The sequence below is a fragment of the Psittacula echo genome (assembly GCF_963264785.1).
Source record: "Psittacula echo genome assembly, chromosome: 15".
Taxonomy (NCBI): Eukaryota; Metazoa; Chordata; class Aves; order Psittaciformes; family Psittacidae; genus Psittacula; species Psittacula echo.
The window spans coordinates 7,400,657-7,426,308 of record NC_137751.1 but is presented as its reverse complement, the minus strand read 5'-3'; the positions used below and the strand labels follow the sequence as shown (position 1 = coordinate 7,426,308).

Sequence of the window (25,652 nt, the reverse complement as noted above, 5' to 3'; positions counted from 1 at the left end):
GAACTGAGACAGACTACAAGATCTGATGTGCAACAGAAAACTTTATTAGCATTTCAGTTGTTCAGCAGGTATTTCAGCTTGCTTTAACTCTGCATTTAACTTAAGACATTACAGAACTACAGTGCAAACACATGTGCTAATGGCAATCCCATCGTTAAGCAAGGTGCACAATAACTCAACAGCCACCCCTCAGGCGCAGCACAAGATGGAGGGTGGATTCCTTCTGGATGTTGTAGTCAGACAGGGTGCGTCCATCTTCCAGCTGCTTGCCAGCAAAGATCAGCCTCTGCTGGTCAGGGGGAATGCCTTCTTTGTCCTGGATCTTGGCCTTCACATTCTCAATGGTATCACTGGGCTCAACCTCCAGGGTAATGGTCTTGCCAGTCAGGGTCTTCACAAAGATCTGCATGCCACCTCTGAGACGCAGCACAAGATGGAGAGTGGATTCCTTCTGGATGTTGTAGTCGGACAGGGTGCGCCCGTCTTCCAGCTGCTTGCCAGCAAAGATCAGCCTCTGCTGGTCAGGGGGAATGCCTTCTTTGTCCTGGATCTTGGCCTTCACATTCTCAATGGTGTCACTGGGCTCAACCTCCAGGGTAATGGTCTTGCCAGTCAGGGTCTTCACAAAGATCTGCATACCACCTCTGAGACGCAGCACAAGATGGAGGGTGGATTCCTTCTGGATGTTGTAGTCGGACAGGGTGCGTCCGTCTTCCAGCTGCTTGCCAGCAAAGATCAGCCTCTGCTGGTCAGGGGGAATGCCTTCTTTGTCCTGGATCTTGGCCTTCACATTCTCAATGGTGTCACTGGGCTCAACCTCCAGGGTGATGGTCTTACCAGTCAGGGTCTTCACAAAGATCTGCATACCACCTCTGAGACGCAGCACAAGATGGAGGGTGGATTCCTTCTGGATGTTGTAGTCGGACAGGGTGCGCCCGTCTTCCAGCTGCTTGCCAGCAAAGATCAGCCTCTGCTGGTCAGGGGGAATGCCTTCTTTGTCCTGGATCTTGGCCTTCACATTCTCAATGGTGTCACTGGGCTCAACCTCCAGGGTAATGGTCTTGCCAGTCAGGGTCTTCACAAAGATCTGCATACCACCTCTGAGACGCAGCACAAGATGGAGGGTGGATTCCTTCTGGATGTTGTAGTCGGACAGGGTGCGCCCGTCTTCCAGCTGCTTGCCAGCAAAGATCAGCCTCTGCTGGTCAGGGGGAATGCCTTCTTTGTCCTGGATCTTGGCCTTCACATTCTCAATGGTGTCACTGGGCTCAACCTCCAGGGTGATGGTCTTACCAGTCAGGGTCTTCACAAAGATCTGCATGTTTAACTGCAAAACATACACAAGTTTCAGCTATTGAAATACAGTCTTCAATTATTTCTAACTAAAGGATTTATTGCTGTTTCACACTGTACAAAAACCAGTCAGTATTTTTTACGTTGTTTTTATTGCCTTTTTTTCGATAGTATTGTCTACAGCCATTCCCCAACTCTTCACTTTTAACGACCTGAACTTCTTTCAAAGGCTGGCACGCTACGCTCCTACACCAGACTCTTTCCATCACCTCTCACCAGTCGGCTCTCAAGACCCCCAACTGCCCCGGCACAGCCGCGGCAAGACCTGCGCCCGCAGCCCCGCGCTGCTCCCCCCACAGCAGTGACTCAGCAACGCACTTCCGGGACAACCAACCACAGCCTCCGCCATTTTCCCGTACCATCACCTCTTTCCCGAAGGAGGAATTTTACTGTTCCCCCCCCCCCCCCCCCCCATACAGTTCTCACACTGGTTCACGGCAAAGCGAGACTCTGCACCATTCCCCCCCTTGCCCAGCAAAAAACCCTGCTCGACAAGCCGCCATCCCAGCTTATACTTTACAGCCCACTAAATGCTTTCCGCTTCCCCCCCCTCCGGCCACCCCACTCACGTCTTAGGCCCTGAGCGTCACTCTCCAAAAGCACAAACCCCTCTGTCTGCCGCAGCCGTACTCTACCGGATGACGCGACTCACTCCTACTTATACGGTGCCGCTCGTACAGCCCCGCCCACCTCCGCTGACGTGTCCATCCGCCTCCCGAAGTAGTCCCAAGTAAAAGAGCACTGTTGTGAAAAATACTCACCTTTCTCCTCTCCACTGCCTATTCCGGAGGGAAAAAGGGTCCTGGAATCCTAGTGTAGGGTCTCAGATCCTTAAAAATCCAGATATTTCAGGGCGCGGATGGATCTGCAGGTGCGGGGTAGCCGCGGTGGACAGAGGCGCACGCTCGGCACGGATTGGCGCAGCAGTCAGAAGACCGGATGTTGATTGGCTGATAGAGAAGGGCGAGGGTAAGGAAAGCTCTGGAAGATTCGGGTGCTGCCCAGAGCTGATTGGTGCGCGGTGAGGTCAGCGCTGTTGCTAGGGGGGAGTCGCCTTGCGGAGGCAGAGTTCAGCGGGGAGAGGGTTGCGATAGGTCGCGTGTTCGATCCCTGTGTCAGCCTGGAGCAGTGCTCAGGGAAGAGCCTGGCTCGGGATGCGGGAAGAGTGTCCCGAGGAAAGAGGGGCTGCTCCTCGGCACCCGCTTTTTGCTGATCCATATTAATACCAGTACCTCTGACCAACTCCCTTCCCTGCCTGGGGTGGTGTGAAGCATTTATGGCAGAGCCTAGAATAGTCTGTAGGCCTAGGCTTTGCATGTGTAGATGTGACGAAAAGATGAAAAAGGCAGGATTGAGTTAGTAAAGCTGGAAAAAAAGTTCCTTAGACATTCATGAGCGTTGGTAGCTCCCGGTGTGTCACGCTCGGTGCCCCTCATCACATGGCTGGTTTCTGGAGCAGCCCTTTGAACCAGTTTCAGGCAGCTGACAGCTTAATTCTTTAATGTGAGGTTGCAAAACAACCCCCGTGATGAAATGCTGACATTTGAAAAGCAAACGGCTGTTTACTTCAGAACAGGAAGCTTTGATCAGGTTATGGAACAACTTCCTTCTGAGAACTGATGTGGAAATGTGCTTTGTGTTAATTAAGCTTCATTATACCTTTCAGGCTGTCTCCTAACCCTTTTTACATCATGCATATCTGGAGTATACAAAATCCAAGTAGGCTTTTATGTGGCAGTGTTTTATCTGCTGCTAGCTCTGTCAGTGAAGCCAGATGAACTTGCTTAAATCCTCCACTCACAAAGCATAAGCACGTGTGTGAATGGCAATATTCAGTACACAGCTACTTTGTTTTCCCCTTAATAAAACCTAAAAGACAACCAAATCCACTAAAAAAACCTTAACAACAGCAAACCTCTTTTGTTTTCCTTCCTCCTAACAGGGCTTGTGTCTGCTAGTACCTCCTGGTTTACAGTAAAAAGGAAATAAATCATCCCAACAATAATTATTCACAAAGTATTCACAGGAAGAGGGGCAAATGGTAACTGCAAAGTTTAGGGACAGCTCCATGGCAATAACCAACCTTGGGAATACTATCAGGCAACATTAATTTAGGACAGAAGGCAGTATCAGATTTAGGCAATAGCACATTTGTTTTCTTTATGCTGCCATTTTTGCTCAGTGTTTCCAATACCTTTGTTTTGTTTGCCTGGTGCCAGGGTGACTAAAGGCTTGTTCCAAGGCTGGCCTGCATATCCTCTATATCCCACACATTGCTCCAGGAACCATGTTCCAAAGCCAAACAAGATCATGGAGTCCTGAGAGGAGGGCCAGAGTAACTAAAACTTACAAATGTGAAAGGCCACATCTTGTATGTGTTAAACTGGACATTAAGAGGCTAAAAAGTCTGGCCTGTGTTTCAACACATCAGACTTGTATTAAGGTTTTTAGTGTGCAGGTCTTTGCTTTTTAATGCCCCTCTAGGTAGAGAAGGAGAAAGAGAAATTTCTGTCTTTTTTTTTTTCCCTTTCTGTGTAAACCAGAAAACACAGGAGCTCTCCCTTGGTTTTTTTCCAAGTATGGCTAAATCCTATGACCAATCTGCTTTCAGTATGGTTGTTCTGTTTCTGTGTAAGTATTCAAATCAACAGATCAGAATAAGCTCCCACCAGATGGGCCTGCCATGGGTAATTGTTTAAATACCTTCTTAATAATGGCTCCTGAAAAATTCGTTCTTCAGGGAAATGACGTTATCCCAAGCAAGTGCAGGCAGCAACATGCTGACATCGAACACAGGCTCGTACTTGTAGACAATTATGGTTTAAATTCATCAATTCCATGCAAAAAGCCTCATTATTTTCCTCAGTTATCCCTCTGTCAAAAGAGGTCAACAAAGAGTTAGGCTTTGTGCACGCAGCTCCTGGGCCCAGCAGAATTAAACTGATCTCCATAGCCTGCAGGCAACGTACCCCACACAGGCCATCATTTTGCAGCCTCTACTAATTGGATTTGTTTAATTCTCCTAATTATTAATCTTCAGTAGCCATCTACATGCCTGTATGTAGCCCACCTCTTTTGTTTCTGGGTAGGGGGTGGGCTGGATACAGAAAGCTTTTCAAATGCCTCTTTTCCTGTCCCTTGACATTTCCTGTGTAGTAAACTCATGCCCGGAATGTTTCACACCTAATATCTGCATAGATGCCTTAACACTACTTCAAAGATAATTATTACCAAGTTGAAAGCGACTTCTTTTTAAAGTCAGAATGCAATGTTTCTATATTGTGAGCCAGATTCTGCCCTATTTTCACACATTATGTGTACAGAACGATCTCCCAGGCTGGAGGTAATGCCCTGGTGACTTTGTTTTACTGAATTTCAGCTTTACCTCCTAATTTCTTTAGAAAGTATTTTATTACCTGAATTTGATACAGACACAGGAGATCTCTTTATGTTGTGGTTATACAACATAAATACAAAGTCTATGTATTTAACATACACGCCACTATTTAGCTCTTGGTGAGCGAGAATCATCAAGCAGCTGACTGTGAACTGTATATAAATAAATGCAAAGGTCAATAAAACGAAATTATCTTGTGACTGGCCTGACTGCACAGGTAGTGCCAGTGGCCTGCAGTTGGGAACACGTATTTCTTTCCAAGTGGTTTCAAAAGTAGGTCATTGGGCACTAGTGCAAAGCAACCTACTTTCAGAAGTGAAGCATGTAGAGGTCAAAGAAATGTTTCCAACAAATCTGTAACGTTCTAGAACACAAGCTGGGTCTGGGTTTTATGTACACGAACGTCTTAGCAACCACGTATCATTTCTAAGTGAGCAATGTCAAATGAAGCAACCTGTTTAGTACAAGGCTTTAAGTTGGGACAGCCGGCTGGTCAGGCGATGTGAGTACGTGCAGCCAGCTCAGTTCTGTTCCTTTGTTCAGATAAAAATAGGGCTACTTGCCACAAGGAAAAAACCCCACAATGTATATTCTTATACTATTACCTACCTCAGGCATCTCTCACTGTGTATGACACTAGATAATTATAGTTATCTATTTACAGTTGTAGAGATAAATATTTTCTTCCCAAACCTGTATCTCTGCAATAAAGCCTGATCTTTGCTGAAGTTCCAGCCACAAGACAAACAGGGCTGTGGCATGTTACTGCTTGTCCTTGTCCTGCCAAGCTCAAGGGTTACAAAAATAGTGAGTCACAAGCCAAAGTACTGTGAGATTGAGTGTAATATTATGAGATTACCAAAAAAAGACAACTATCCGAGGTTTGGGTTTTAAGCCTTATGCTAAAAATACCTTAAATAAACAAAGTTTTTAATAAGCTACCAACTTCAGGAGATGAAAGCTTAAGAAAAACAAGCAGATATGCAGATTTGTAGTAAAAAGAGAAACATCATCAATACTCCTCTGTTACTCTGTTTGTTTAAAGGATATTTTGACTTTGCAGGACACATAGGATACAGCTTTAAGATCTGTGCTGCCACAATAAATAGGCTTGGGCACATCTTTGTAGGTCTAAATGACCCTAAGGAACATGTGGCAATTGTCTATGCTGCTGATGTTAGACTTCTAAAGGGCATTTTATGAAGATGCCATCACAGGTTTGTGTCTCCATGTCACACCAGGGAAAGCAACAATCAATAATAAGGTCTATTCTAAAAATTACTTGTCTGCATCTTTTTTTTCCAGTCCGCCTCCTGCCTGCGAGTCTTTTGGATCTGATCCAAGCTGCACTGCAGTGAAGCAGCTCTCTTTGTTCACGTTCTCTCTGCTGCATCTGAGCCCATCGAGCATGTGGTTTCTGGGGTGAGGTTTTTCAGCAGGATAGCAAAGAAGTACCTTGAAAAGAAAACAACAGAAAGACAGAAGAAATAAGTCTTAACCCACTGTTAATCATTATCAGTGTGTTTAAATAGAACCTCTGTGACAGTGAACAAAAACCAATACTGCCAAAGCCAATCTGAATAGCCTGCATCCAGTGGCCTAGAGGTGATAACCTGTATTCTGTTTTCAGATCCAGCCTAGATCCCTTGATGGGGAGGGGAATGTGCAGAATTCTTCCTCCTCAACAGGAAGACTACAATCCAAGCACTGACATTTTTCTCCTCTGCACAAACTATGCAGTTTTAACTACTTCAGTTCCCTGAAGTGTGGTGTGAGCTATACACTACTTCTAGTTCCCTGCTTACTAGATGAAAAGCATCCACAGTAACCAGTTCTCTTTAACCCACAAACATGTAGCTGCCTTTGCAATGAAAATGCCCTTGCAGACAGAATCTCAATGCGGGCTGCAAGCCAGCTCTGCAGAGCTGAGTCATTGTTATACAAGCAGGGCTGGGCTGGCACAGAAAAACACCTTTGTACTTTAACATTAAACCACGTCAGCTGTTGAACTCTAGTATCACAAGATACCTAAAGAAAACAAACTGATCTACTGGACTTTTCCTCATCTTTCTGAATGCTTCCTTCTCCACAACCATTCTTCATCAAGCTATTGCCTTCTACTGAAGTTTGGCAAACATTGTATCAGATTTGGAAGTAATGTACCAGGAAAACTGTTGACTCCTCAGGCACTGGGTAACACCAGCCTCCCAGGTACACCGACAATACCATATGCAACCACTGAAATGTAGGGCTTGTAAATCCACATACCAGTGAAATTTGTCATCAGTCAGAGATCCCCTATAAAGCTCTTGAACTGGTTATTTATGTGAGACCCAGTTTTGAGCTCTAAGAGTCCTTTATAATAAAATAGGATACAAATAAAAAAGCAGAAAGAATGTCTTTACTGCAGCCTTCTGAAACAAAGCTGCATTTTGTTCTTCCATTTTTGTCTCCCAGTTCTTTATCCTGAAATGTTACAGTGGGAACAGAATTCAGCTTCTCAAAATGCTTTCTACATTTAAAATATGCTGAACTAATTGCACAGGCGCAGAGAGGGATAGATTTGCAGCTATGACATGGCCTGCACATCAGTTTTGCCACTGGAACTGCTTTTTGAGAGCATACAAGTGCCAGTGTCTCCTGTCTTGCGGAGAGGAGGTAACTTGTGTGAGCTGATTGCTAATGAACTCCTAAAATATGTTCTTTCAGTTCAGTGCTGTTTAGTGTTTTTAGAAGAGGACTGACCATGTTGGCTCAAACTTGAAACTGCCGTACCCTGCACTGACAGCACATGACTCCATGATGCAAACTGCACAGGCTCAGTTTCAGCTCATGGTCTCCAGTTTCAGCTCAGTGACTTTCCTTCCCAAAATATAAGGTGACTAACATGAACTTTAGGGTGACTAAAGGTCTGGGAGTGGCTCAGCTCAGGAGCTACAGATAAACATGCTGGCATGGGCCAGGATTTGTCACATACAGTGTATTAAAATGGTTCCATTAGAATGAGTAACCAGAACAGAGGTTCACATGAGGAGTAACAGGAAATTGTAACTCAGCACCTTTCCTATCATCAGTGGAGAGAGGTGCTGAGCCACAGGGTTGTTATGTGAGTCCTGGTATGTGCCATCTCAGGAGGCAGCCTACACACTGCAGTTGTGTGTTTTTAAAGCTGTTATCCAGACCTGATGCTGCTTCATTCATCGCTGTCCAGTTGCTTTGCTGTATTCCTGGCTGAGACATAACCCGTCAGTGCCTCTTCCACCCCACAACCTGCTGTCAGCTCACATGTTGACAGCTTTCCCCATTCCCCTTCCTGAGAAGAGCAAGACATTCAGTTCTGTTGAAATTCCCAATGCCGGGCACAAAGCCTCATCCTTGGAGTGACTGGGTTTTTTTCCCCAACCAAATGTGACCTGCACACTACAAGTTTTGTGATTTTCCCCTGCATTGAATAATTTTACTTGAGAAATAGCATTGTCTTCTAGATTTTCAAGAATAAACTTTTCTAAGATATTTACCACTAGAGGAGAGCTTTCATGTTTTCCTAAGCTGTTTTTGGGGGGAAGTGGGGTGGTTTTTATTTGTTTAGTTGCTTTTAATAGTATGTACTATCTAACCTAAACTACCCTATAATTCTATGATCTTGACTGTTCTCCTTTTTAAGACTTTGATGACAGAATTTGTGAAAGGTTGTCTAGCGGGAATCATGTTAGAACCTGTTTCTCTGCAAAGCTGCAGTAATGATTTCCAGTTTCAGGAAGGACTAACCACACTTTTGTAGGCACATCCTGATGCACCATAGTACTCTTCACCAGCAGTCTTATCCCTAGCCAAGGGTGGGCACGTAGAAGGGATGTGCAACAGTGTGCTTCCAGTCACAGAATCACAGAGTGGTTTGGGTTGAAGGGACCTTAAGGCTCATCCAGTTCCAACCCCTTGCCACGGGCAGGGACACCTTCCACTAGAGCAGCTTGCTCCAAGCCCCTCTGTCCAACCTGGTCTTGAACACCGCCAGGGATGGGGCAGCCACAGCTCCTCTGGGCACCCTGTGCCAGCGCCTCAGCACCCTCACAGGGAAGAGCTTCTGCCGAATGTCTAATCTAAATCTACCCTTTGTCAGGTCAAAGTCCCTCTCCCCGGTCCCCCTCCCGGTCACGCGGCGCGGCGCACCCCGTCTCTGCGGCGCATGGGGCGGCTCAGGGCGGCCAGCGCTCGGCGGTCCCTGCGGGGCAGCGCCGCCGCCAGCCCCTCCGCGGGCTCGGCCCGCAGCTGCCGCGGGAAGGCGGCTGTCAGTGCCCCGGCCGGTCCGGGGGCGCAGGCACAGCCCCTCGCGCCCGGAGACTTCGATCTCGGAGAGCAGCGCGGGCGCTGGGCCGCGTTCCAGGAGCGGCACCGGCTGAGCTGCGAGGAGGCGGCGCGGCTGCTGCTGGATGCCTTGTGAGTACGGGCGGGCCGGCCGGCGGGCACTGCCCCGCCACATCACTGACCTCCTGGCAGCACAGCACTAAACACAGCCATCTGGAGAGCTGCAGGGAGTGGGGTGGGGGTTGTTCGTGAGGGGCGGGGGGGCGGAGGCACCGCGGAGAAAGTGGCTTTTTCTGCTAAAGCTCCCTGTGGTTTTGGGATCTCCCATCAAAAATGCCCTCGGGGGGACCGCGGGGGATGTTGAGGCTCAGCTGCTACATCTCCACCCCTTTCTGTGCTCTCTCCTTCCAGAGCACAACCAGGGCCTCTGGGCTGTAATCAGTAACTGGCCAGGGGAGTGAAAATCCGAAAGGAAAAGGTTTTTCACTCTCATTTTGCGCTGGAGCTGGGCTGGCAGTGCTGCCCAGGGGCAAGGGAGGCGGTTGGGGAAAAGGAGAAAGCACAAGCTGGGAAATCCCTCGATCATGAAGTTCCTCTGCAATTACAGTATCCAACAAAATGCATTTCAGATACTATGTAGAATCTCTGTTTTTCCCAGATTTTAAATTGAGGAATTTTAGTAGTGCTGGAGCACTTGTGGGATAATTGTGGGAAGATTCAGTTCCTTGTGGGAGTTTTGCACAGGCTCTGGGTCAGCATTTTGTCCTGGTCTCTGGCAGGACAGCACATGTGTTGTATTGCATGTGGAATGCATTTTCCTTGAACTACTGCTTTTCTTTCCTTTGCACTATTTTAATTAAACCAGAAGAACCATTGCCACAGAGGACAAAAGTCACTGTCACTCTGGCACATTTTATTAAAACACATTGGAGTGGATATGTTTTCTGGTGTTCTGCAATTGCTCAAAGCTGAATTGGATCATGTAGCGTAAACCTTACTGTTTTCTTGGAAAAACCCCTAAAAATTACATTGAGAAAACATTTATGTTGTTTCCCTCTCCAGTGAATACCGGGGTTTGGTCAAGCACACCGGAGGATGTCACTGCGGAGCAGTCCGCTTTGAGGTCTGGGCTTCAGCAGATCTGCATGTTTTCAATTGCAAGTGAGTGTTTTATGTGCTCCCTATTCTCATGGATGAATATAAGCTCATATGCTTTTCCAGTCAACACCTTACAGCTAAAAGATGACACAACTGCTCTGAGCTGTTCCTATAGGGTATACCTCTGATTATGTCCTGATCCAATATGGGATCAGGTGCTACTTCTTCATGCAGTTCTGGTCTCACAGCCCTGCTCACTGCTCAGGAGAGATCTACAAATACAGGGACTCAGCTGCCTGCTTTATGTTTCCTCTGAGTGCAAGTGTGCTCAGAGCACATCAATCCTGTTTTAACATGACATCTCTGACCACATGCGCCTCAAACTACAACACGGTCCGATTTCAGCAGTAATCCCCCTTTGCCTGCAGGTAGTTTGCTTCTAACGCATAGGTAAACTTCTGACCCTTTCCTTCTTGTCTGCAAGATAATCCATGGTGACAAAACTGGCCAAGTCTGCTCTGAAAGATTAAATGGGTTTCTCAGGCCTAGAGACAAGGCCTAGGGCCTTGTTATGGTTGTTGAGATTGTGTATGTGAATCAAAAATGGCATCTGATGTTTGGTGTAAGGGAACACTTTTTTGGTGTACCCATGTAGGGTCAGTCTAAGTGGGTGCGCTTGGCCAAACACTACTGATACCGTAAGTCCACTGTTGCTGCTTACCTCTGTGATGCTTCCAGGAGCCATTTTAGCTGTTGGTGAACTTTCTGTTGGCCGGAGGTCCATGATAGATCTGACTGCAGTCCACAACTTGTCCACTGCTTCTAGAAAGGTCTGTTTTTTCTTTTACAGTTGCAGCATTTGCACAAAGAAACAGAACAGACACTTCATTGTCCCAGCGTCGCGCTTCAAGCTGCTGAAGGTAGAGTAAGAATGCAGTAAGAGCATGTCTGTGAACATGAGCAGGATAAGCCAGTGTCATCATCAAAGAAGCAAGTGGCAGCCAGTTTTCTATCCTAAGTTTGTCTATGGCTAACTGGGAGAAACAGCTGAATTTTATGCTGTCTGGTGTGGGTGTATTAGGGCATCTTACATAGTGAGCTGACTTCACAGCTCTTGCAGTTCTCAGATTTGACTGTTATGGACATGTGTATATACACAGGGGTTCAGAAAAGGAACATGAATACAGAACTCATCTCAAGTAAAGGCACAAAGGTGGTATTTTAGATTTTAGATTTCTTATCTACAGACTCATAGAAAAAAATTAATACCTCTGTTTGTCTGGAATACTTACACCGCTTTTCATTTGCTCAGGGTGCCGATAATTTGACAACATACACCTTCAACACCCATAGGGCCCAGCACACATTCTGCAAGACCTGTGGTGTACAGAGCTTTTATACTCCTCGTTCTAATCCAGATGGTTATGGTAGGTAGAAAAAGGAAGCTGTGGTAACCAAAGGTAATCATCAAGTAAACCTTGGGTAAAGACTCCATTGGATGCTAACATGACAGCAGTGAGCAGCATGTGTCTTAAGAGTTTGTTGCTAAAGTACTACACATCTGGAACTGCAGTCTGAACCTGTAGCTCCTCCATAAGTCTTACCTATTGCTATGTGGGCTTCTTCCCATCTAGGCTCCTCAGATGTACAGCAATAGCTGGATTGAGCATTTAGCATGCCCTGAGATGCCCCAATCCAGAGCAGTGCAGGCACCTCCCACACAGGATGTGGATGCAGGTTTCTATGTACTCTGTCTTTCTTCAGGAATAGCTCCTCATTGCCTGGATGAGGGCACCGTGCAGACCATTGTCACAGAGGATATCAATGGCAAGGAATGGGAGAAGGCTGTGAAGGAACACAAGACCATCAGAGACATGTCAAAACCCTGACACACTTCCAGCAGCTGATGTTGGCGCACTGCTGTGGAACTGTAGCCTGGGCTTTGGTGGGTGAGGCAAAATCAATCTCTACATTATTATTATCTGTTCTGTGTTTCTTAAATAAATCTTTCTATGCTGCCTGTCCCATTCAGTTGTGACTTTCAATTTTCAAACTACTTCCTTTCCATAAACCCCAGGGCTGCTATTTTGGTACTTTGTCCTTAGCTGTGCTGAAGTTTAAATCATAATAAACAGAGTACAAAAAGACAATTAAAAAAAACCTAATCTTTGCTTGTATGGATCTTTCCTGTGTTTCAAGTCTGTCTGATGAAAACATCCTATGTAAGATAATCTCTTGCTTAGGACATAATGCTAACATACATTGACTTTTCTCTCTTGACTTTAATGAACTGGCCATGTATCTAAAAGGATTTGAAAGAGCTTAGCAGGCTCAAGTTCAGTAAAGCACAGGCTCAGGTTCAGTAAAGCATTACACAGGTAACCTACCTGTATACAAGAGAGAGGCCACTGAAGTTATTCATGTGATTAAGCACTGTTTTGCCTAAGCCTGGACTTACTCATGGTCTTAAGGCTGAGTAGGCATATGCTTAGGCACTGACTCATGGCCAGGGAACAGTTCAACACTGTCACACAATGGGCATGTACTTCAGTACAACCAGGAACCTGTTTGCTATCTCAGGAGGAGGATGTGCTCACAGCAGCAGATCAGGATCTGGCCATTTGGGCTGTGATCTTGACCATGCACTGACAGGGTGTGTAGATCCAGGAAAGATGCTTCCTGCAGACGTGAGCCCACATGAATGAGTGCAAAGGCCTACAAAAATGTTGAGTAGTGCTGACTTTACTCCACAATGACCTCATGTAAACCTAAATCACTAGTAGGCTAAGAAACAAAACCACTGAAAGCTGCTTCACTTACCTTTAACATAAAGGGAGAGGATCTCTTAACTCCTGCACTTCTCTCTTACAGAACAACTTTTGAAATATCTCTTGCAATTTTTATCTCTGTTCTATAAAAGACCTAGTTACAGTTACTCTTGCACCTCATTCTTAGGTCCATTGAGACTCTTGTGAGTTGACTGTGAGCTCCATATTCTGAAGCAAGAAATGCTCATGTTGAATGAAGGACACTGCAAAGGTGGAGCCTGCAACACCATGTGTACAAAAGAAGCAGCATTAGCAGCAAAGCTCAGTGCAACCGGAGAAATTTGTGTGATTTCTGATGTTTTATTCATAAGCTTTGGCTTTTTAAAGTTCAGTCTGAGTAAGGCAGGTCTGGTGGTTCTAGTTTAATCTCTGGAGATAGCATGTCCTTTGAAAAGTTACTCCTGATACCTGGATTTTACAAAAGCACCAAGAGACAGTTGCCAAGCAGTCCTCACAGCTTTATCCTCCTGGGGAATAATAGTTTGTGCCATGTCTTCTCTAATGCAGGATACTCCTGTATTAGGTTAGTCCAATTCTTATCCTATTTAAGCTTCGACAGTGAGTAGCTGTTAAACCCTGTTCATCTCAATGTATCAGGCAACAAGACATTCAGAAGGAAGTTGCCACAGTCTATGTTTTTTGTAGTCTGAACGAATGTTACACAAAGAGAATCCCATCCTCATCACAGGTGAGCTCGCTTTAGTCCTGGGTCTGGCCCAGTCTTTTTTTCACTCATTCTTTTACTCCTGAAGTTGCCCCTGTTACAGAAGGCGCAGTGAATTGATCACCATATAACGTGAGAAGAGCATGTAGATGTGGCGAAACCAGAGGAGCTGGCTGCGATGACACCTCATTGCTCTCTAGAAAGAAAAATAGTTGAGAAAGCATTACAAGAACATTCCAGACCTAACATGAAGGCAGTTTCCTAGGCCTCCTGTAAGGTTCACTGCCAGCTTGTAGGACAGCCTGTGTTCAGTGAGTAGTAGGGAAGAAGTACTGGGAGGTAGAACGCTGTCTACTTTCTGGGGTTAAAGAGTGGGGAGAGCCCTGTCCACCCCTATGTTGCTGGTGTGCTGCCTAGTGTTCAGAGGGGTCCTGCTAGAAAGGACATGTATCAGCTGCAGGTTGGTGCTGTGACAGTTCCTTTGTCACATATAACTCCTCCTCCTTATGTGATCTCACGCCTGGGTGTTCACATGCTGTGGAGGCAGAAACCTGATAGGTGTGCATCTGAGAACACTTTGCATGCTGCTTCCGATCATACACTGCCAGCTGAAACTTAATCTATTTATAGTACGCAGCTTAGAAAGGTCACGTGTCAGAAACAAAAACCACAAGGGAATAACGCCGCCTTTATCAGAGCAGTTTCCATATGTAACTCTATCTTTTAGCAGCCTCAAAAGCAGGAAAGTTCTGTCATTAGTGGATTAACAGGACTGTCTGCTGGGCAAACACTTTAATGCTATGGAAGGGGAGCTAATCAGATTCCAATATATGGGACTGTGCACTAAATGTGTGAGATACCTGGTGAAACAGGTACCACATCTCACCTTGGCTTGTTCAGTCTCCTCCTCTGTGAGTATGAAGAGTGCATCACTGGGCAGGAGGTAGGAAATGGGTACATCCAGGAAGGAGATGTACTTCCGGAAGATACTGACTGATTCCAGCACGAGCACACGGCACCCTAGACACAAAAATAGGATAAATACTTCAAAATAACAGTATTGTTGTAAGATGCCCATCTCTGTAGGCTCAGCAGGTCTCTGCAGCCTGCCCTATACTGCTGGCCCTGGGGATCCTTTCTGTGCAAAAGGGAAGCAGGATCTCTATGTGTCCAGTGCACATCTATGACCATTTGTACTGGATCTTGCTGTCTACGTGGTCTGTAGAAAACAACACTAGTTTTGAATACCAGAGGGGTTTGGTTGGTTTGGGTTTTCTTTTTTTTTGCTGATAATTTCAATTATTCCTATGTAAGTTAGACTCAAAGGAAAAGCACAGCTGACTCTGAGTACTGGCACTTATCATATTATGGAAATTTCAAACAGCAGTTTCTGGTTCAACTACAAAAAAAAAAAAAAAAAAAAAAAAAAAGAAAAAAAATCTCTTTTTACTCCAATTCTTAGCTACAGAACAAATACCCACAAGATTCAGGAATGGCTGTATCAAATATTAACTTAGGCTGTTACACTTTAGCAGAGCTCCAGAACTCACTGTTCAATGTTTGTGATTAAGCAGATGAAGGTAACATGTATAAAGATTCTACTGGGTGGAATTTTCTGTTTTAAAGAGCCCTTTGAACTCACAAGTTAATTGCTGTGCTCACATCTAACACTGCTAAAGCTGTTATGTCATAAGCACAAAGCAAACTGATGGTGCTCAGACGCCTCTTGGCCCTAATACGTAGGCAGGACTTGTGTCCTGCTAAGGGAAAAGATTCTCCAGGACAGGGGCAGAAGCAAACATCACTGGCACTTCCATCCGTCAAACTCTGGCACGAGTCTGCGCTGTGCCAGGAAGGAGAAGAAAAGCCCTGCTGAAGCTGCTGGAGACTTCCTGCAGGCTCGGCTGCCAGGAGCTGCCGGGAGATGGCGGTGTCCGCCAGCAGCGGAGGCAGCCGGGACCCGCAGCCGCTTCCCTTGCCTAGGCTGGGACTAAGGCTGCGACCAGGCTGCGATCACTTTTGGCACACGTCTACCTTGAAGACCCTCCTGTCTTATCCATGTCAGTATCGTGTCCTACTGCAGGTCAGTCATCCAACCCTTGCAACGGGGTGCACAGCAGCTGTGCGGTGCCATCTGGAAGGAGCGATGGCTCTGCCAAGCTCCCTGGAGTCTCCGGGGGGACATGCAGGAATGCTGACAGCTGTGTGACTAGCATGGCTTGTGCCACTTCCTGACTGTGAGCTTGAGCCCCCATCTCGCTCATGGTCCTCCTTGACAAGTGACAGACGAGCAGTTGCTGTTTGGCTGCCCTAAGGTTTCATCTTGCTATTGCAGAGGATGCTCTGCAGCAACAAGCGTTGCAGTTGCACACAAAGTGCCCAGATAGTTCTATTACTCCCACTAAAGATGTTTCTTATTCTCAAGCAGAAAACTCGGAAGCAAGCTTGTGATGTGCTAGGAGCAGAGGAACCACCCTCCCCTCCTCTGCAGGGATCCCCTGGGCTGCTCAGCAGGCCCAATATGTTGGTGGGTAGTTTCAGAGAGAAGAATTATCAAGGTGCTACACTATGGCGCAGAAGCGGAATAGATACGGATCCCTTCCTCCTGCAGTCAGCATTCCCACTACCCACCTGTTTGCTTTTTAGTGCTTACTGGAGAGGACACAGCTAGAGCAAGCATGGGGCAATTGTTAATAGAGCCTGGCTCAGCAATAACAGCTCAAAACAATTGCAGGTGATTTCATTGTTCAGTCTGACCACCTGGGCCCCATCGGTCAGCTCAGGCGAAGCAATGGCATTCCAGCCTCACAAAATGAAGGGCATTGTAAGAGTGGTTCTGTGTCAGTGATATGACAAGTATCTCCACATGCTGACAGAAAGGCTGCTCCACAGGCAACATGAGATGAAATGAAGCAAGGAAGGAATGTACAGTCCAGGCAGAGATGGAAAAGGGTTCAGAGAAGCAGGCTGCTCCCTGCCAAGCAGGGTAAGAGAAGTGCCGCCATTGATGAGTGTAGTCCTTTGACACCAGCAGGTGAAGCTTCTCAGAGCCTGTTGTGACTGTGACCTGGGCAGGATGGGATTAACAGTGTAATACAACCTCTCTAGGTTGGCAGAAAGGGCAAGATCAATATAGCTAGTGGATTAGGCCCAGAATAGAAGAGCATGGAGCCTGCAGCCTGTTCAGCTTGGTTTTCTACTTCCAAATCACTTATGCAGCAAGCATGCCTAGAATGAGAAGATCAGTAGCAGATCTGTGGGTGCTAAAAGCTTGCCCTGCTCCTGACAGACGTTAACACACCTATTCTTTTGGAAGAGCACTGGTTGTATCTGCATGGGGCAGTAGCAGGGGTGAATGCACACCAGCAGCTGTCCAGCGTTTTAAAACAAGCCTCTGTGCTTGTGCCTGGGCTGGAGAACTTGACTACAGATTATAAAAAGCCTGTTGTGTTTATGCTGGCTAAAGGCATTAGAAAGCAAACCAGGACATTTAGGGTGCTCATGTGCATATCACTGAGGCAGTGCAAGGCTTAGCTGGCTTTTGCATTTGCAGGGAGATTTTTTGTGGATTCCCTGATCACGGGGGCTTACACAAGCTCACCCATAAAAAGTTCCCTCTTCCTAACAGGAAAGCAGCACATTTCCATGGCCTGAACACGGCTTTCAGCTCTATCCAGGCAGCCTCAATCCCAGCATCACTCATTTCCTTAAGCCCCTCGGATGCACAGCCCTGCATGCCTGCCAGATTGAATTATAAATACTGGGAATTTCAATGAGACTGGAACTATATTTGGAAAGGCTTAGCGTAAGCAGCAGTATGGGAGCTCCCCGTTCCTTTGACGTTTGTAGGTCATGTCAGATGTGATGTAATCAGAGCAGCAAAGCTTTCACATAGCTTCAGGAGTCTCTTGATACTGCTAGAGAAATGGAAATGTCTATACACCAATCTGAGGCACAGCCCATATTCAGGACCACAGTTTATCTAAAAAAACCTGCATGAACAGCATATGAAGGTGGTTCAGTCTAGACAAGGCCTGACATCTAGCAGTATCATCTACCACTGCAGTTCCTTGTTCTTTCTCTGTACTGCACACAGCACACACAGAGCTGTTTCCTGCATCCCAAAGCTGAATAAAGGAAAGGTCCTAAGAAAGAAGCTGACATTAATGCTCCTCTTTCATAGATGGGGAGAATTGAAGAGGCTGGAGTCAGAACCCAGTTAAAGGGCATTCTGCCATCTTGGCTTACACTCCATCAAACCTGAGTGTGCAATTTGCTGCTAGCAGGGCATTAAAATAGATTTGCTGCAGCACATTCAAATCCTATAATGATTCAGGAATTAGCAGTAAAGAATCACAGCCTGGATGACTGCTGAGGGAGCAAGAGGTTGATTGGGTGGGCCTGGTTGAGCCACCTTCCTATGTTGTCCAAACAGCTGCCAGCTTTATGCTTAAACTAGTTTCACAAATTTGTCCCTGAGTCAGGCACTGTTTGCTAGAGATAAGGGCTGCAGATCTGCTCTGAGACAGCAGCTAAAAAACAGGGGCAGGAGTAACCTGCTTCTGTACTTTGCTTCTTTCTTTTCGCTACTTGTGCAGTTTCTCAGAGATACTTGCTGGTTTACGCATGGGAGAAGCCACTCCAACAATTTGTTGTGCCAACGAAGACTTCAGGTACCTTTCTCATACTGACTACATTTTGATGGAAGCTTAGCTTGGTACATGCAACCATTCTGGGCTGAGCTGATAATGATTTCTGAGGCCCTTGTAACAAGCACACAAAAAGCGCCCATGAAAAACCTCTGGGACTGAGCTGAGAGACCTGGAAACAGCACTCATGAGCATGCAAGACAACAAGAGGCAGGGACAGGACAACCCCAAAGGATGGAAAAGTGACTGCAGAAAAGCCTGAGCTAGTGAAAAACTGCAGGCAGATAAAAGGGCAAGGAAGAGTTCAGCTGAAGGTTTCATTTGCATTGCAAATAGATGTGAGTTAGGCAGATGAAAGCCTGGACAGAACATTCATGTAAAGGATTACACATCCATGAGCCTTCAGGCACAAAGCAATGTCACATACCTTCAGGTAACTTTCGCTCTGAATGCAGATACCTGTGAATGAAGATACACGGGGTAAACACTCAGTAAGGTCATTGAGATCCTGAGTTTACTCTGTATGGTAAACCAACCCTTTTCTCTTAATAATACATACACATTCACAACAGCTAATCTTATTGGAAAGTTCAGGAGCTGACACTGAATGCACACGTCAGGCAATGTAAGCCTCATTTCTCACACAATTCTGCCATTACTTTCCTTACCCTGGCTGCTGGGACTGAGCACAAACAAGCTCCATAAATCCAACTCACTCTCAAACTTCTCATGTTCCACTAAGGGAAACTGCAAGAGGCTGCCAAAGGTTGACACCTTGGCACGGCTCTTCAAAGCCTTGTCTGCTGACCAGGGACACTGCCTCAGCTGCAGATCCTGTTTGGGGACCAGCTTCTTTCTTTCTAACCCTTGGTGGCACTGGGACATTGGAGAAGCTGCTCTGACCTTTAGCTCACTAAGACTTTGATCCTTTCATGACTCTGTCCTGGAGAGGGACTTTTTAAAAGGGCAAGTAGTGAGCGGACAAGGGGTAATGGTTTTAAACTGATAGAGGGGAGATTGAGATGAGCTCTTAGGCAGAAGTTCTTCCCTGTGAGGGTGCTGAGGCGCTGGCACAGGGTGCCCAGAGAAGCTGTGGCTGCCCCATCCCTGGCAGTGTTCAAGGCCAGGTTGGACAGGGCTTGGAGCAACCTGGTCCAGTGGAAGGTGTCCCTGCCCATGGCAGAGGGCTGGAACTGGACGAGCTTTAAGGTGCCTTCCAACTCAAACCACTCTATGATTCTATAAAGTCTTTGTAGCAAAAATGCATCCCTTGGAAAGAGAATGACAGGACCAGCGCAGGAGACGTGAGCAGTGATGGTACTTCCATAAAAAAGTGTAAGGAAATGGTCCTGATATGGTGAAGGCATTAGAGGTATTAGCTTCAATTCCTTTTTAATTCTCATGTTTTTCCTGCTCTAGACCGTGGTTCATGGCTCTTTGGACACTTAAGCTCACATCACCATTTGCATTGCCCATGCTGAGGATGGGAGGAAGCCGGTGTCCAGCAGGTGGCACTCAGAGCTGTCCCACACCCCAGCCAGCTCTTCCATAGAGAAAAACATCCAAACAATGGAACATTTGCCAAAAGAAGAAAGAAAATAAAAAAAGGAAAGTTATTTAACCCTGTTTAATATTTAAAGTGATTGTTATCATCTCATAGTGGTGTATTTAACGAGGGGCAATGTGACAGTTCATGTGTAAATCAACTAGGATAAAACATACATTACACGTAAACTCTTGTTTCTCAGTCACTTTCAAACTGGGATTATCTCTGGCTATTGGTTAAGTTCAAGGAAAAGGATTAGCTACACAGGTGTAGACAAAATAGGAAGCACGGAGTAATGAATACCCAAAGCAATTCAAAGCAAAAGTCAAGCCAGAAATGCGGGTCATGGCTGAACTCAAACAGCCATCAGAAGACATATGCCTTAAATAGATTCTTCCCCTGCCAATGATTTCTTCTCCAGAGCCAAAGATCTGCAAGCAATACCCTTTTCTACTAAACAATGGCCTTGTAATACTGACTTGGCCACCTTCTACCCCACTACTTAAGTCCTACTGTTCTGTCAAAGACTATTAAATGTTGCCTTGTAAACATTACCAGCAATTTTTCAGGGGTGGTGGAGGGGGGGGGAAAGTTTAAGTGTTTCCATTAATGTCTGCTCTGCTCTTCTGCCAGAAGTTTCTTCCCCCACAACTTGAATCTGGCCACCCAAAGAAGTGATTCAGCACTTGGTACAGCTAGCAGGGTGGGAAGTTTTTAAAACAAGCTTGGAAAGATAAAGCAGTGAGTGGTTGTGAAATCTGGCCAACTATCCAAGCCCTAGTGTCTATGCTGGGCGTAATGCTCTGCCATAGAGGGACCTTCAAAGCACCGACAGCAAATTAGAGGATGTGAAGAGCTGCTCCACGAGTGAGCTAATAATAACCATTCCTGGCCACTAGAACCAGAAGGAAGGAGAGATCCATATGGAAACGTTTCACCAGGAGCAGAGAGCATCTTCAGCAGGGAAGGGAAGTTTGATGTAGCAGCAAATTCAGGAGTTTGAGCTTGTATAAAGGTTCAGGGAGACACAAACTGTACTCTGGTTACTGAAAGGTGCTCAAGGCTGTTGCCAGGCAGACCTGTCGCTGGTCTGGAAGAGCAGACATAAGGAAACTGATTCTTTCCTCATGCTTTTTTGTCCTGAGCCAAGCGCTTCAGTACTCGGCAAGGCTGAGCACAGAGCTATGGGAATGGGCTCCACCCAGCTGAAATGCTCCAGAGGAATTCCATCCTTGCTTATGGTATTGCTCAGGCAAGAGATGGCAATGAACCGTGGTTGCAGAGAGCGAAAGAAACACAACTCTACCTCCTGCACACGTTCATAAAACTGGCTAATGCTCTCCCAGATCAATCTTCAGCTCCCATCTCCACCCTGCTGGAGCCGTCTCTGTGGGACACTTCCAAGTAGGGGAGAGGTTGCAGCTCTCTGTTGTTGCCATTTTGGGAATGTTGTTTTATAGATCGGACTTGCTGTGGTTTGGATGAAATGGAAGAGTTTGGCACCAAATCTCAAAGTCAAACACAAACAGGCTCTTTTTCAGGAGCTATTTCCATGTGGTTTTGTTGGTTTTTTGTTTTTTGGTTTTTTTTTGTTTTTTTTTTTTTTTTTCTGGGAAGACCTTTTATACATTCTTTTTAAACATGAAGTGATCCAAGTGGCTTGCTCCCACCTACCCACCAAGTGCCAGAAGCCAGCTATTACAGGGCACCTCTCACTGCACACTCTTTATTACACCTGTGGTAGGTTCAGATCCACATTTGAAGGAAAGCGAGACCCTCTGCAATGAAGAGCTTCAAAAGGCTGTGAGATGTCTGAAGGTACCCACCATTTCTGTGCTGCAAGGACTCAGCACCAGCTCCTCCCTCAAGGACCAGCTGCTTTAAAAGCTTTTGCTGTCTGCAGCCATCAGCTACATCCGCTCAGGAGAAAAACTGAAACTGCCCAACAACCCTCATCCTGCAAACTGCAGAACTGAGCTAGCTCCCAAATTCCCTGTCTTTACTCAGTCATTCTTGAGGGACGATGTCAGCAGAGTGGGCAAGTTCCTAAAAGGCACTGACCACTGATACCATCCCACGATGGTACGAAAAAGCAAGTCAAGATGGAGCTGAAAATTCAGTCTTGAGGAACACAGAACTCCTCTGGGGAGGAGGAGGAGCAGGACTGATGCCCTGGTGAGTGGATTATAGTTTTGGTGATGTTCTGTTTGATGAGAAATCATTCACTGAAATCAATGACTTCGCTTTCCAAATAGTATCCCCTGGCCAAAGGCAAAACCCTTTACTGAACTGACTGAGCTGGCTGCTGCAGATCACTGGGGAAATACAATTCTGAAGAGCGTGGCAAAGAATGGATGTCTTAAAGATGCATTGGGGCTCCATTAGGATCCTAACTTCTAATCTGCCCAATTAATCTGATGAAACAGATGTGAAGGAGGAAGAAGAGTCATTCTCCCAGGAATCACAGAGACATTAGAAGGATATACTTGCCAGATGTTGAATGTTTGCTATCTGGAACACCTCCCTCCCTAACCGGACTTTCTGGCTCCATTTCCATGCACCCCGAACTACACTATGTAGCAACATGCAGCTTGTAAAACACTATTCAAGCACCCTGTACTCATGTGTATTGCAGTGGCTAAAGATGGTCCTGCCAGTCAGAAAGGAAGGTGGTGATTCAGAGCTCTTCCAGTTGACAGAGCTGCTCTGTGGCTCTCTGCTTTGGTCCCTGCAATGCCTGGGAGAAGGTGCAGTGCCACTGCTCCACTAGTAGCCTAGTGAGGATGGGAAGGACATTCCTTGAGGCTGTTTCTTTGGCGAACAAAAATTCTTTGGGGGGAATCCCTCCAATGATGGTGCCCTGTGCTCGACTTTATCCCAATGGCTCTCTACAGTATGATGGAAGGGTACTGAACGATCTTCATAAAGTTAAGGAAAGGAGAGAGCAGGGGTGAAGTAACAAGGTAAAATCCAGGACAACATACCCAGCTATTGGATGTGTGCCAGGCATAGGGCAGTTCTCTGAGGGAAATGGACAGAATCTCAAAGGGTAAAAGGAGGAGGACTGTTCTGCCTTGGCCTTACGGGGGCAGTTTAGGTGCAATCACAGCCACCACTCCTCAGTTCCCCCCGGGGCATTTAAGATCAGTAAAACAAAGTACTAAAAGTGAGCTGGCCTGTGACAGGACAGGCTGAAACATAAGATACTGGACCCTGTTATTCTTCAACTCTCTACTTTGCAGGGAACCTAGAACTTCAGCAGGGGCTAAACAATCCTGAACAAACACATCAGTGACATGGGAAATCCTTTTCCAAGGTAGAGAAATAATTTCTGGGAAAAGGCAAAGGAAATAAAACCAGTACCCTGGCTTTAAAAACATAAATGAGATACCATTCATTTGAAATGCATGGGCTACAGTTGCTGGAGTGAGAGATCAGAGCCCCACGCTGTAAGAAGGCATCAAATAAAAATGGGAGATGGGACACCACTCACTGCTAATCACCCCCAAACCAGCTTCCTCAACACATCCTTAAAGACCTGGCCTTGGAAATTCAACACAAGAACTGTGCTTTGTTGGGATGTAATGCAGCTGGTGGCTTTTAAGAACTCTACCCACTGAGTCAGTGTGATTGGGCTGGACAATGCACTGTTCATTGTTCCAATATATGTCTTTGAAAATGGCATTTAATCAATCCTCCTCTTCCAGGGAGCCTCAGTGCAACCCCTCTGCTACATGCCACATCCCATGGCATTCATAAATGGGGCATTCAATAATCAGGCTGTGACAGGTAAGGGCAACAAGGCATTGGTGGCACTCCAGCTGCATCATAATCAGCTCAAGGGTGATAAAGCACTAAGCTCCCAAATATTACCTCTGCACAGTCTCATTTACAACCTGCCACTGAGTTGGTGAATGTTAAGAAACATCCTGCAGGACTGGGAAGTGTTTTTCCAAATGGAATTGAGGAAAACAGGCTCAGCTAATGAGTCTTTGATGTAGCTTTTTTACATGGCATCATTGATATAAGTTTTATGGATGCAGTTGCTATAACAACATAATGCACAGTGGTTAAATATAGCAGCTCCTATTTTCCACTCAGTTTGCTCTGCCCTAAGCAGACAAGGACTATTCTTTTCTGTTCTAGTTGGGATGAAATGGATTTGATAACTCACTGAGGAAAAGAAGTGGTACAATCCTTCCTCCCCCTCACAAAGACCATTCCTCTCTACCCTAGGCAAGCAAGCAAACAACAAAACCAGCCCCCCATTTGCCAGGCTACTGGGCAAGAGGGCTCGCTTAAAATCAAAATGCACAATGACTCATGCAAAACTAAACCACCTAGATATTACATGTAATCTCTGTGCAAACACTGTCATTTCAAAGTGCAGGAAAACGGTTCTCAAATATTCCTGTCACGTAGTGTTTACCATGCTTATTGCTGTAGTGATCAGTGACTGGCCAAGTGCTGAGAGGGGAGTAAAGTGACCTTGATGTCACTCAAGACCTGCTCTTATCTGTAGACAAGTGTAAAGGATGCAGCCTCTCTTGGCCTTTTGGAGGATAGGAGAAAATGATGCTGCCAAATCAAGGCAACAAGATAAAAAACAGAGCTAGAGAGGATTGCTTCCAATTCTCCCTTCTTTTCTACAACGGAATTTTCTTGGGTTTGGGCTTTTGGGTTTTTTCCCCATCTGGAAGCCAGAACTGAAGCACTCCCAGCAGAGACTGAAATCAAACTGCAATTTGTGCTCCTCTCCCATCCTGTTTTTTTCTCATTTGTCCCTTGCAGAAGAAAAAAAAACCAACTTCAGACCCTGGCATTTCACAGTTCCTCCCAGATCTGAAGCCCAGACATACAGCGGCAGCTGGACTCTCTGCAAGCTGTCAGGAGGAAGGTTGCTGCAAGGGAAAGGGCACATTTGTTCTGAATGGTTCCTGCTCCTTTGAACGTAACCTCTGTTCCAGACACTAGAAAGAATACTTATGCCCTTAGCAGATAATACTGAGCATCTGCTCAGCTATGACCATTGGCTGAACTGTTCTGTTCCTTGAAGCTGTTCAGTAATTTGAACCTGCTGAAGCAAGGAGCTGTGGGATGGGTCACGCAGCCTGTCCTACCCCTGCTCTTGCAGACAGCCATCACTTAGGTAGTGGGCACAAGTCTATCTCCCACTGATTAGGAGCATCCAGAAGAGCTGAGGATCACTGCACCAGCCCTCTGCTTCATTCTTTCCACTTACAGCCACAGTGGAGGCAGAATCCTGCAGATCTTGTTTAAAGATGGTTACTAATAGATTGCACATAATACCTGGAGGCGAGAGTTCATTTGCCTTTTTCTTGCCATGTAGCAGTGGGGCCCCAGAGGCAGCAACCACTGCTTGGCTGGCAGCAACCACTGCCCTGCTGGCAGGGATGGATGTGGGGAGCCTCAGCATATGCTCCCAGCACTGCCTGTACTGGCCAATATGTGAGAACTCATCAGGGCACTGGAAATCAGGAGTGATGCAGTCATGCTCTACTTCCTTCAGAGCACAAACTGAAAAATAATGAGGGCAAGCAAGCCACTAAAAATAAATTTAACCTCCCAGTGTCCACAGCATCACTCCTGCCACACGCAGATGACTGGGCCACCATGCTTATTTCTGCTGATTCAGGACTGGGATAGAGACAAGACACAAACCAGCCCTTAGTTAATGAGACCCTGCTTATACTTTGGTGTTCCTATCAGCATGTATCTCATCAACCCAGGACAATGTTCTGCTGTAGGCTAATGCAAATGTCTGAGTTCAAGGGGTTTGCACTTAATTAAT

The 25,652-nt window shown here is 46.1% G+C and overlaps 3 protein-coding genes across 9 annotated transcripts in view; 1 reads left to right on the top strand and 2 right to left on the bottom strand.

The window, feature by feature from the left end:
* Window positions 1–23: 23 nt before the first annotated feature.
* On the bottom strand, window positions 24–2,253 carry UBB (ubiquitin B). Of its 2 annotated transcripts, none has more exons than XM_080629875.1 (2): window positions 2,115–2,253; window positions 24–1,327 (listed from the first exon to the last, which is right to left on the bottom strand). In XM_080629875.1, exon 2 carries the CDS (start codon window positions 1,319–1,321, stop codon window positions 176–178), a length of 1,146 nt encoding a protein of 381 aa, XP_080486001.1. In that variant the 5' UTR covers window positions 1,322–1,327; window positions 2,115–2,253; the 3' UTR covers window positions 24–175. The 2 variants fall into 2 exon arrangements, with proteins under 2 accessions (XP_080486001.1, XP_080486000.1); XM_080629874.1 differs by lacking the exon at window positions 2,115–2,253 and adding an exon at window positions 1,923–2,057.
* CENPV (centromere protein V) lies at window positions 2,182–13,222 on the top strand. Of its 6 annotated transcripts, XM_080629879.1 has the most exons (8): window positions 2,182–2,322; window positions 6,056–6,172; window positions 6,381–7,628; window positions 8,871–9,187; window positions 10,118–10,216; window positions 11,004–11,073; window positions 11,466–11,580; window positions 11,918–12,473. In XM_080629879.1, the coding sequence occupies exons 4-8, from the start codon at window positions 8,937–8,939 to the stop codon at window positions 12,040–12,042; spliced, it is 660 nt and encodes a 219-aa protein (XP_080486005.1). In that variant the 5' UTR covers window positions 2,182–2,322; window positions 6,056–6,172; window positions 6,381–7,628; window positions 8,871–8,936; the 3' UTR covers window positions 12,043–12,473. The 6 variants fall into 6 exon arrangements, 5 of the variants coding, with proteins under 5 accessions (XP_080486005.1, XP_080486008.1, XP_080486006.1 ...); XR_013958053.1 differs by lacking the exons at window positions 2,182–2,322; window positions 6,056–6,172 and adding an exon at window positions 13,109–13,222 and having other exon boundaries at window positions 6,199–7,628; window positions 11,918–12,098; XM_080629880.1 differs by lacking the exons at window positions 2,182–2,322; window positions 6,056–6,172 and having other exon boundaries at window positions 6,199–6,961; window positions 7,460–7,628.
* Window positions 13,223–13,702: 480 nt separating this feature from the next.
* PIGL (phosphatidylinositol glycan anchor biosynthesis class L) overlaps window positions 13,703–25,652 on the bottom strand; it is a 56,325-nt gene continuing 44,375 nt past the window's right edge. Inside the window, exons 5-7 of the mRNA XM_080629877.1 lie at window positions 18,722–18,753; window positions 14,532–14,665; window positions 13,703–13,841 (exon numbers count right to left, since the gene is read on the bottom strand). Of these exons, the coding sequence (XP_080486003.1) occupies window positions 13,743–13,841; window positions 14,532–14,665; window positions 18,722–18,753 (265 nt within the window). The 3' untranslated portion in view covers window positions 13,703–13,742. The remainder of the gene's footprint in view (window positions 13,842–14,531; window positions 14,666–18,721; window positions 18,754–25,652) is intronic.

What these genes read in the sequence shown, in the direction of transcription:
- UBB (XM_080629875.1), bottom strand. Translation starts at nt 1,321, where the DNA reads ATGCAGATCTTTGTGAAGACCCTGACTGGTAAGACCATCACCCTGGAG.
- CENPV (XM_080629879.1), top strand. Translation starts at nt 8,937, where the DNA reads ATGGGGCGGCTCAGGGCGGCCAGCGCTCGGCGGTCCCTGCGGGGCAGC. An exon ending in CGCGCTTCAAGCTGCTGAAG is followed by an intron (nt 11,074 to 11,465) that starts GTAGAGTAAGAA and finishes TCATTTGCTCAG; the next exon opens with GGTGCCGATAATTTGACAAC. An exon ending in TTCTAATCCAGATGGTTATG is followed by an intron (nt 11,581 to 11,917) that starts GTAGGTAGAAAA and finishes GTCTTTCTTCAG; the next exon opens with GAATAGCTCCTCATTGCCTG.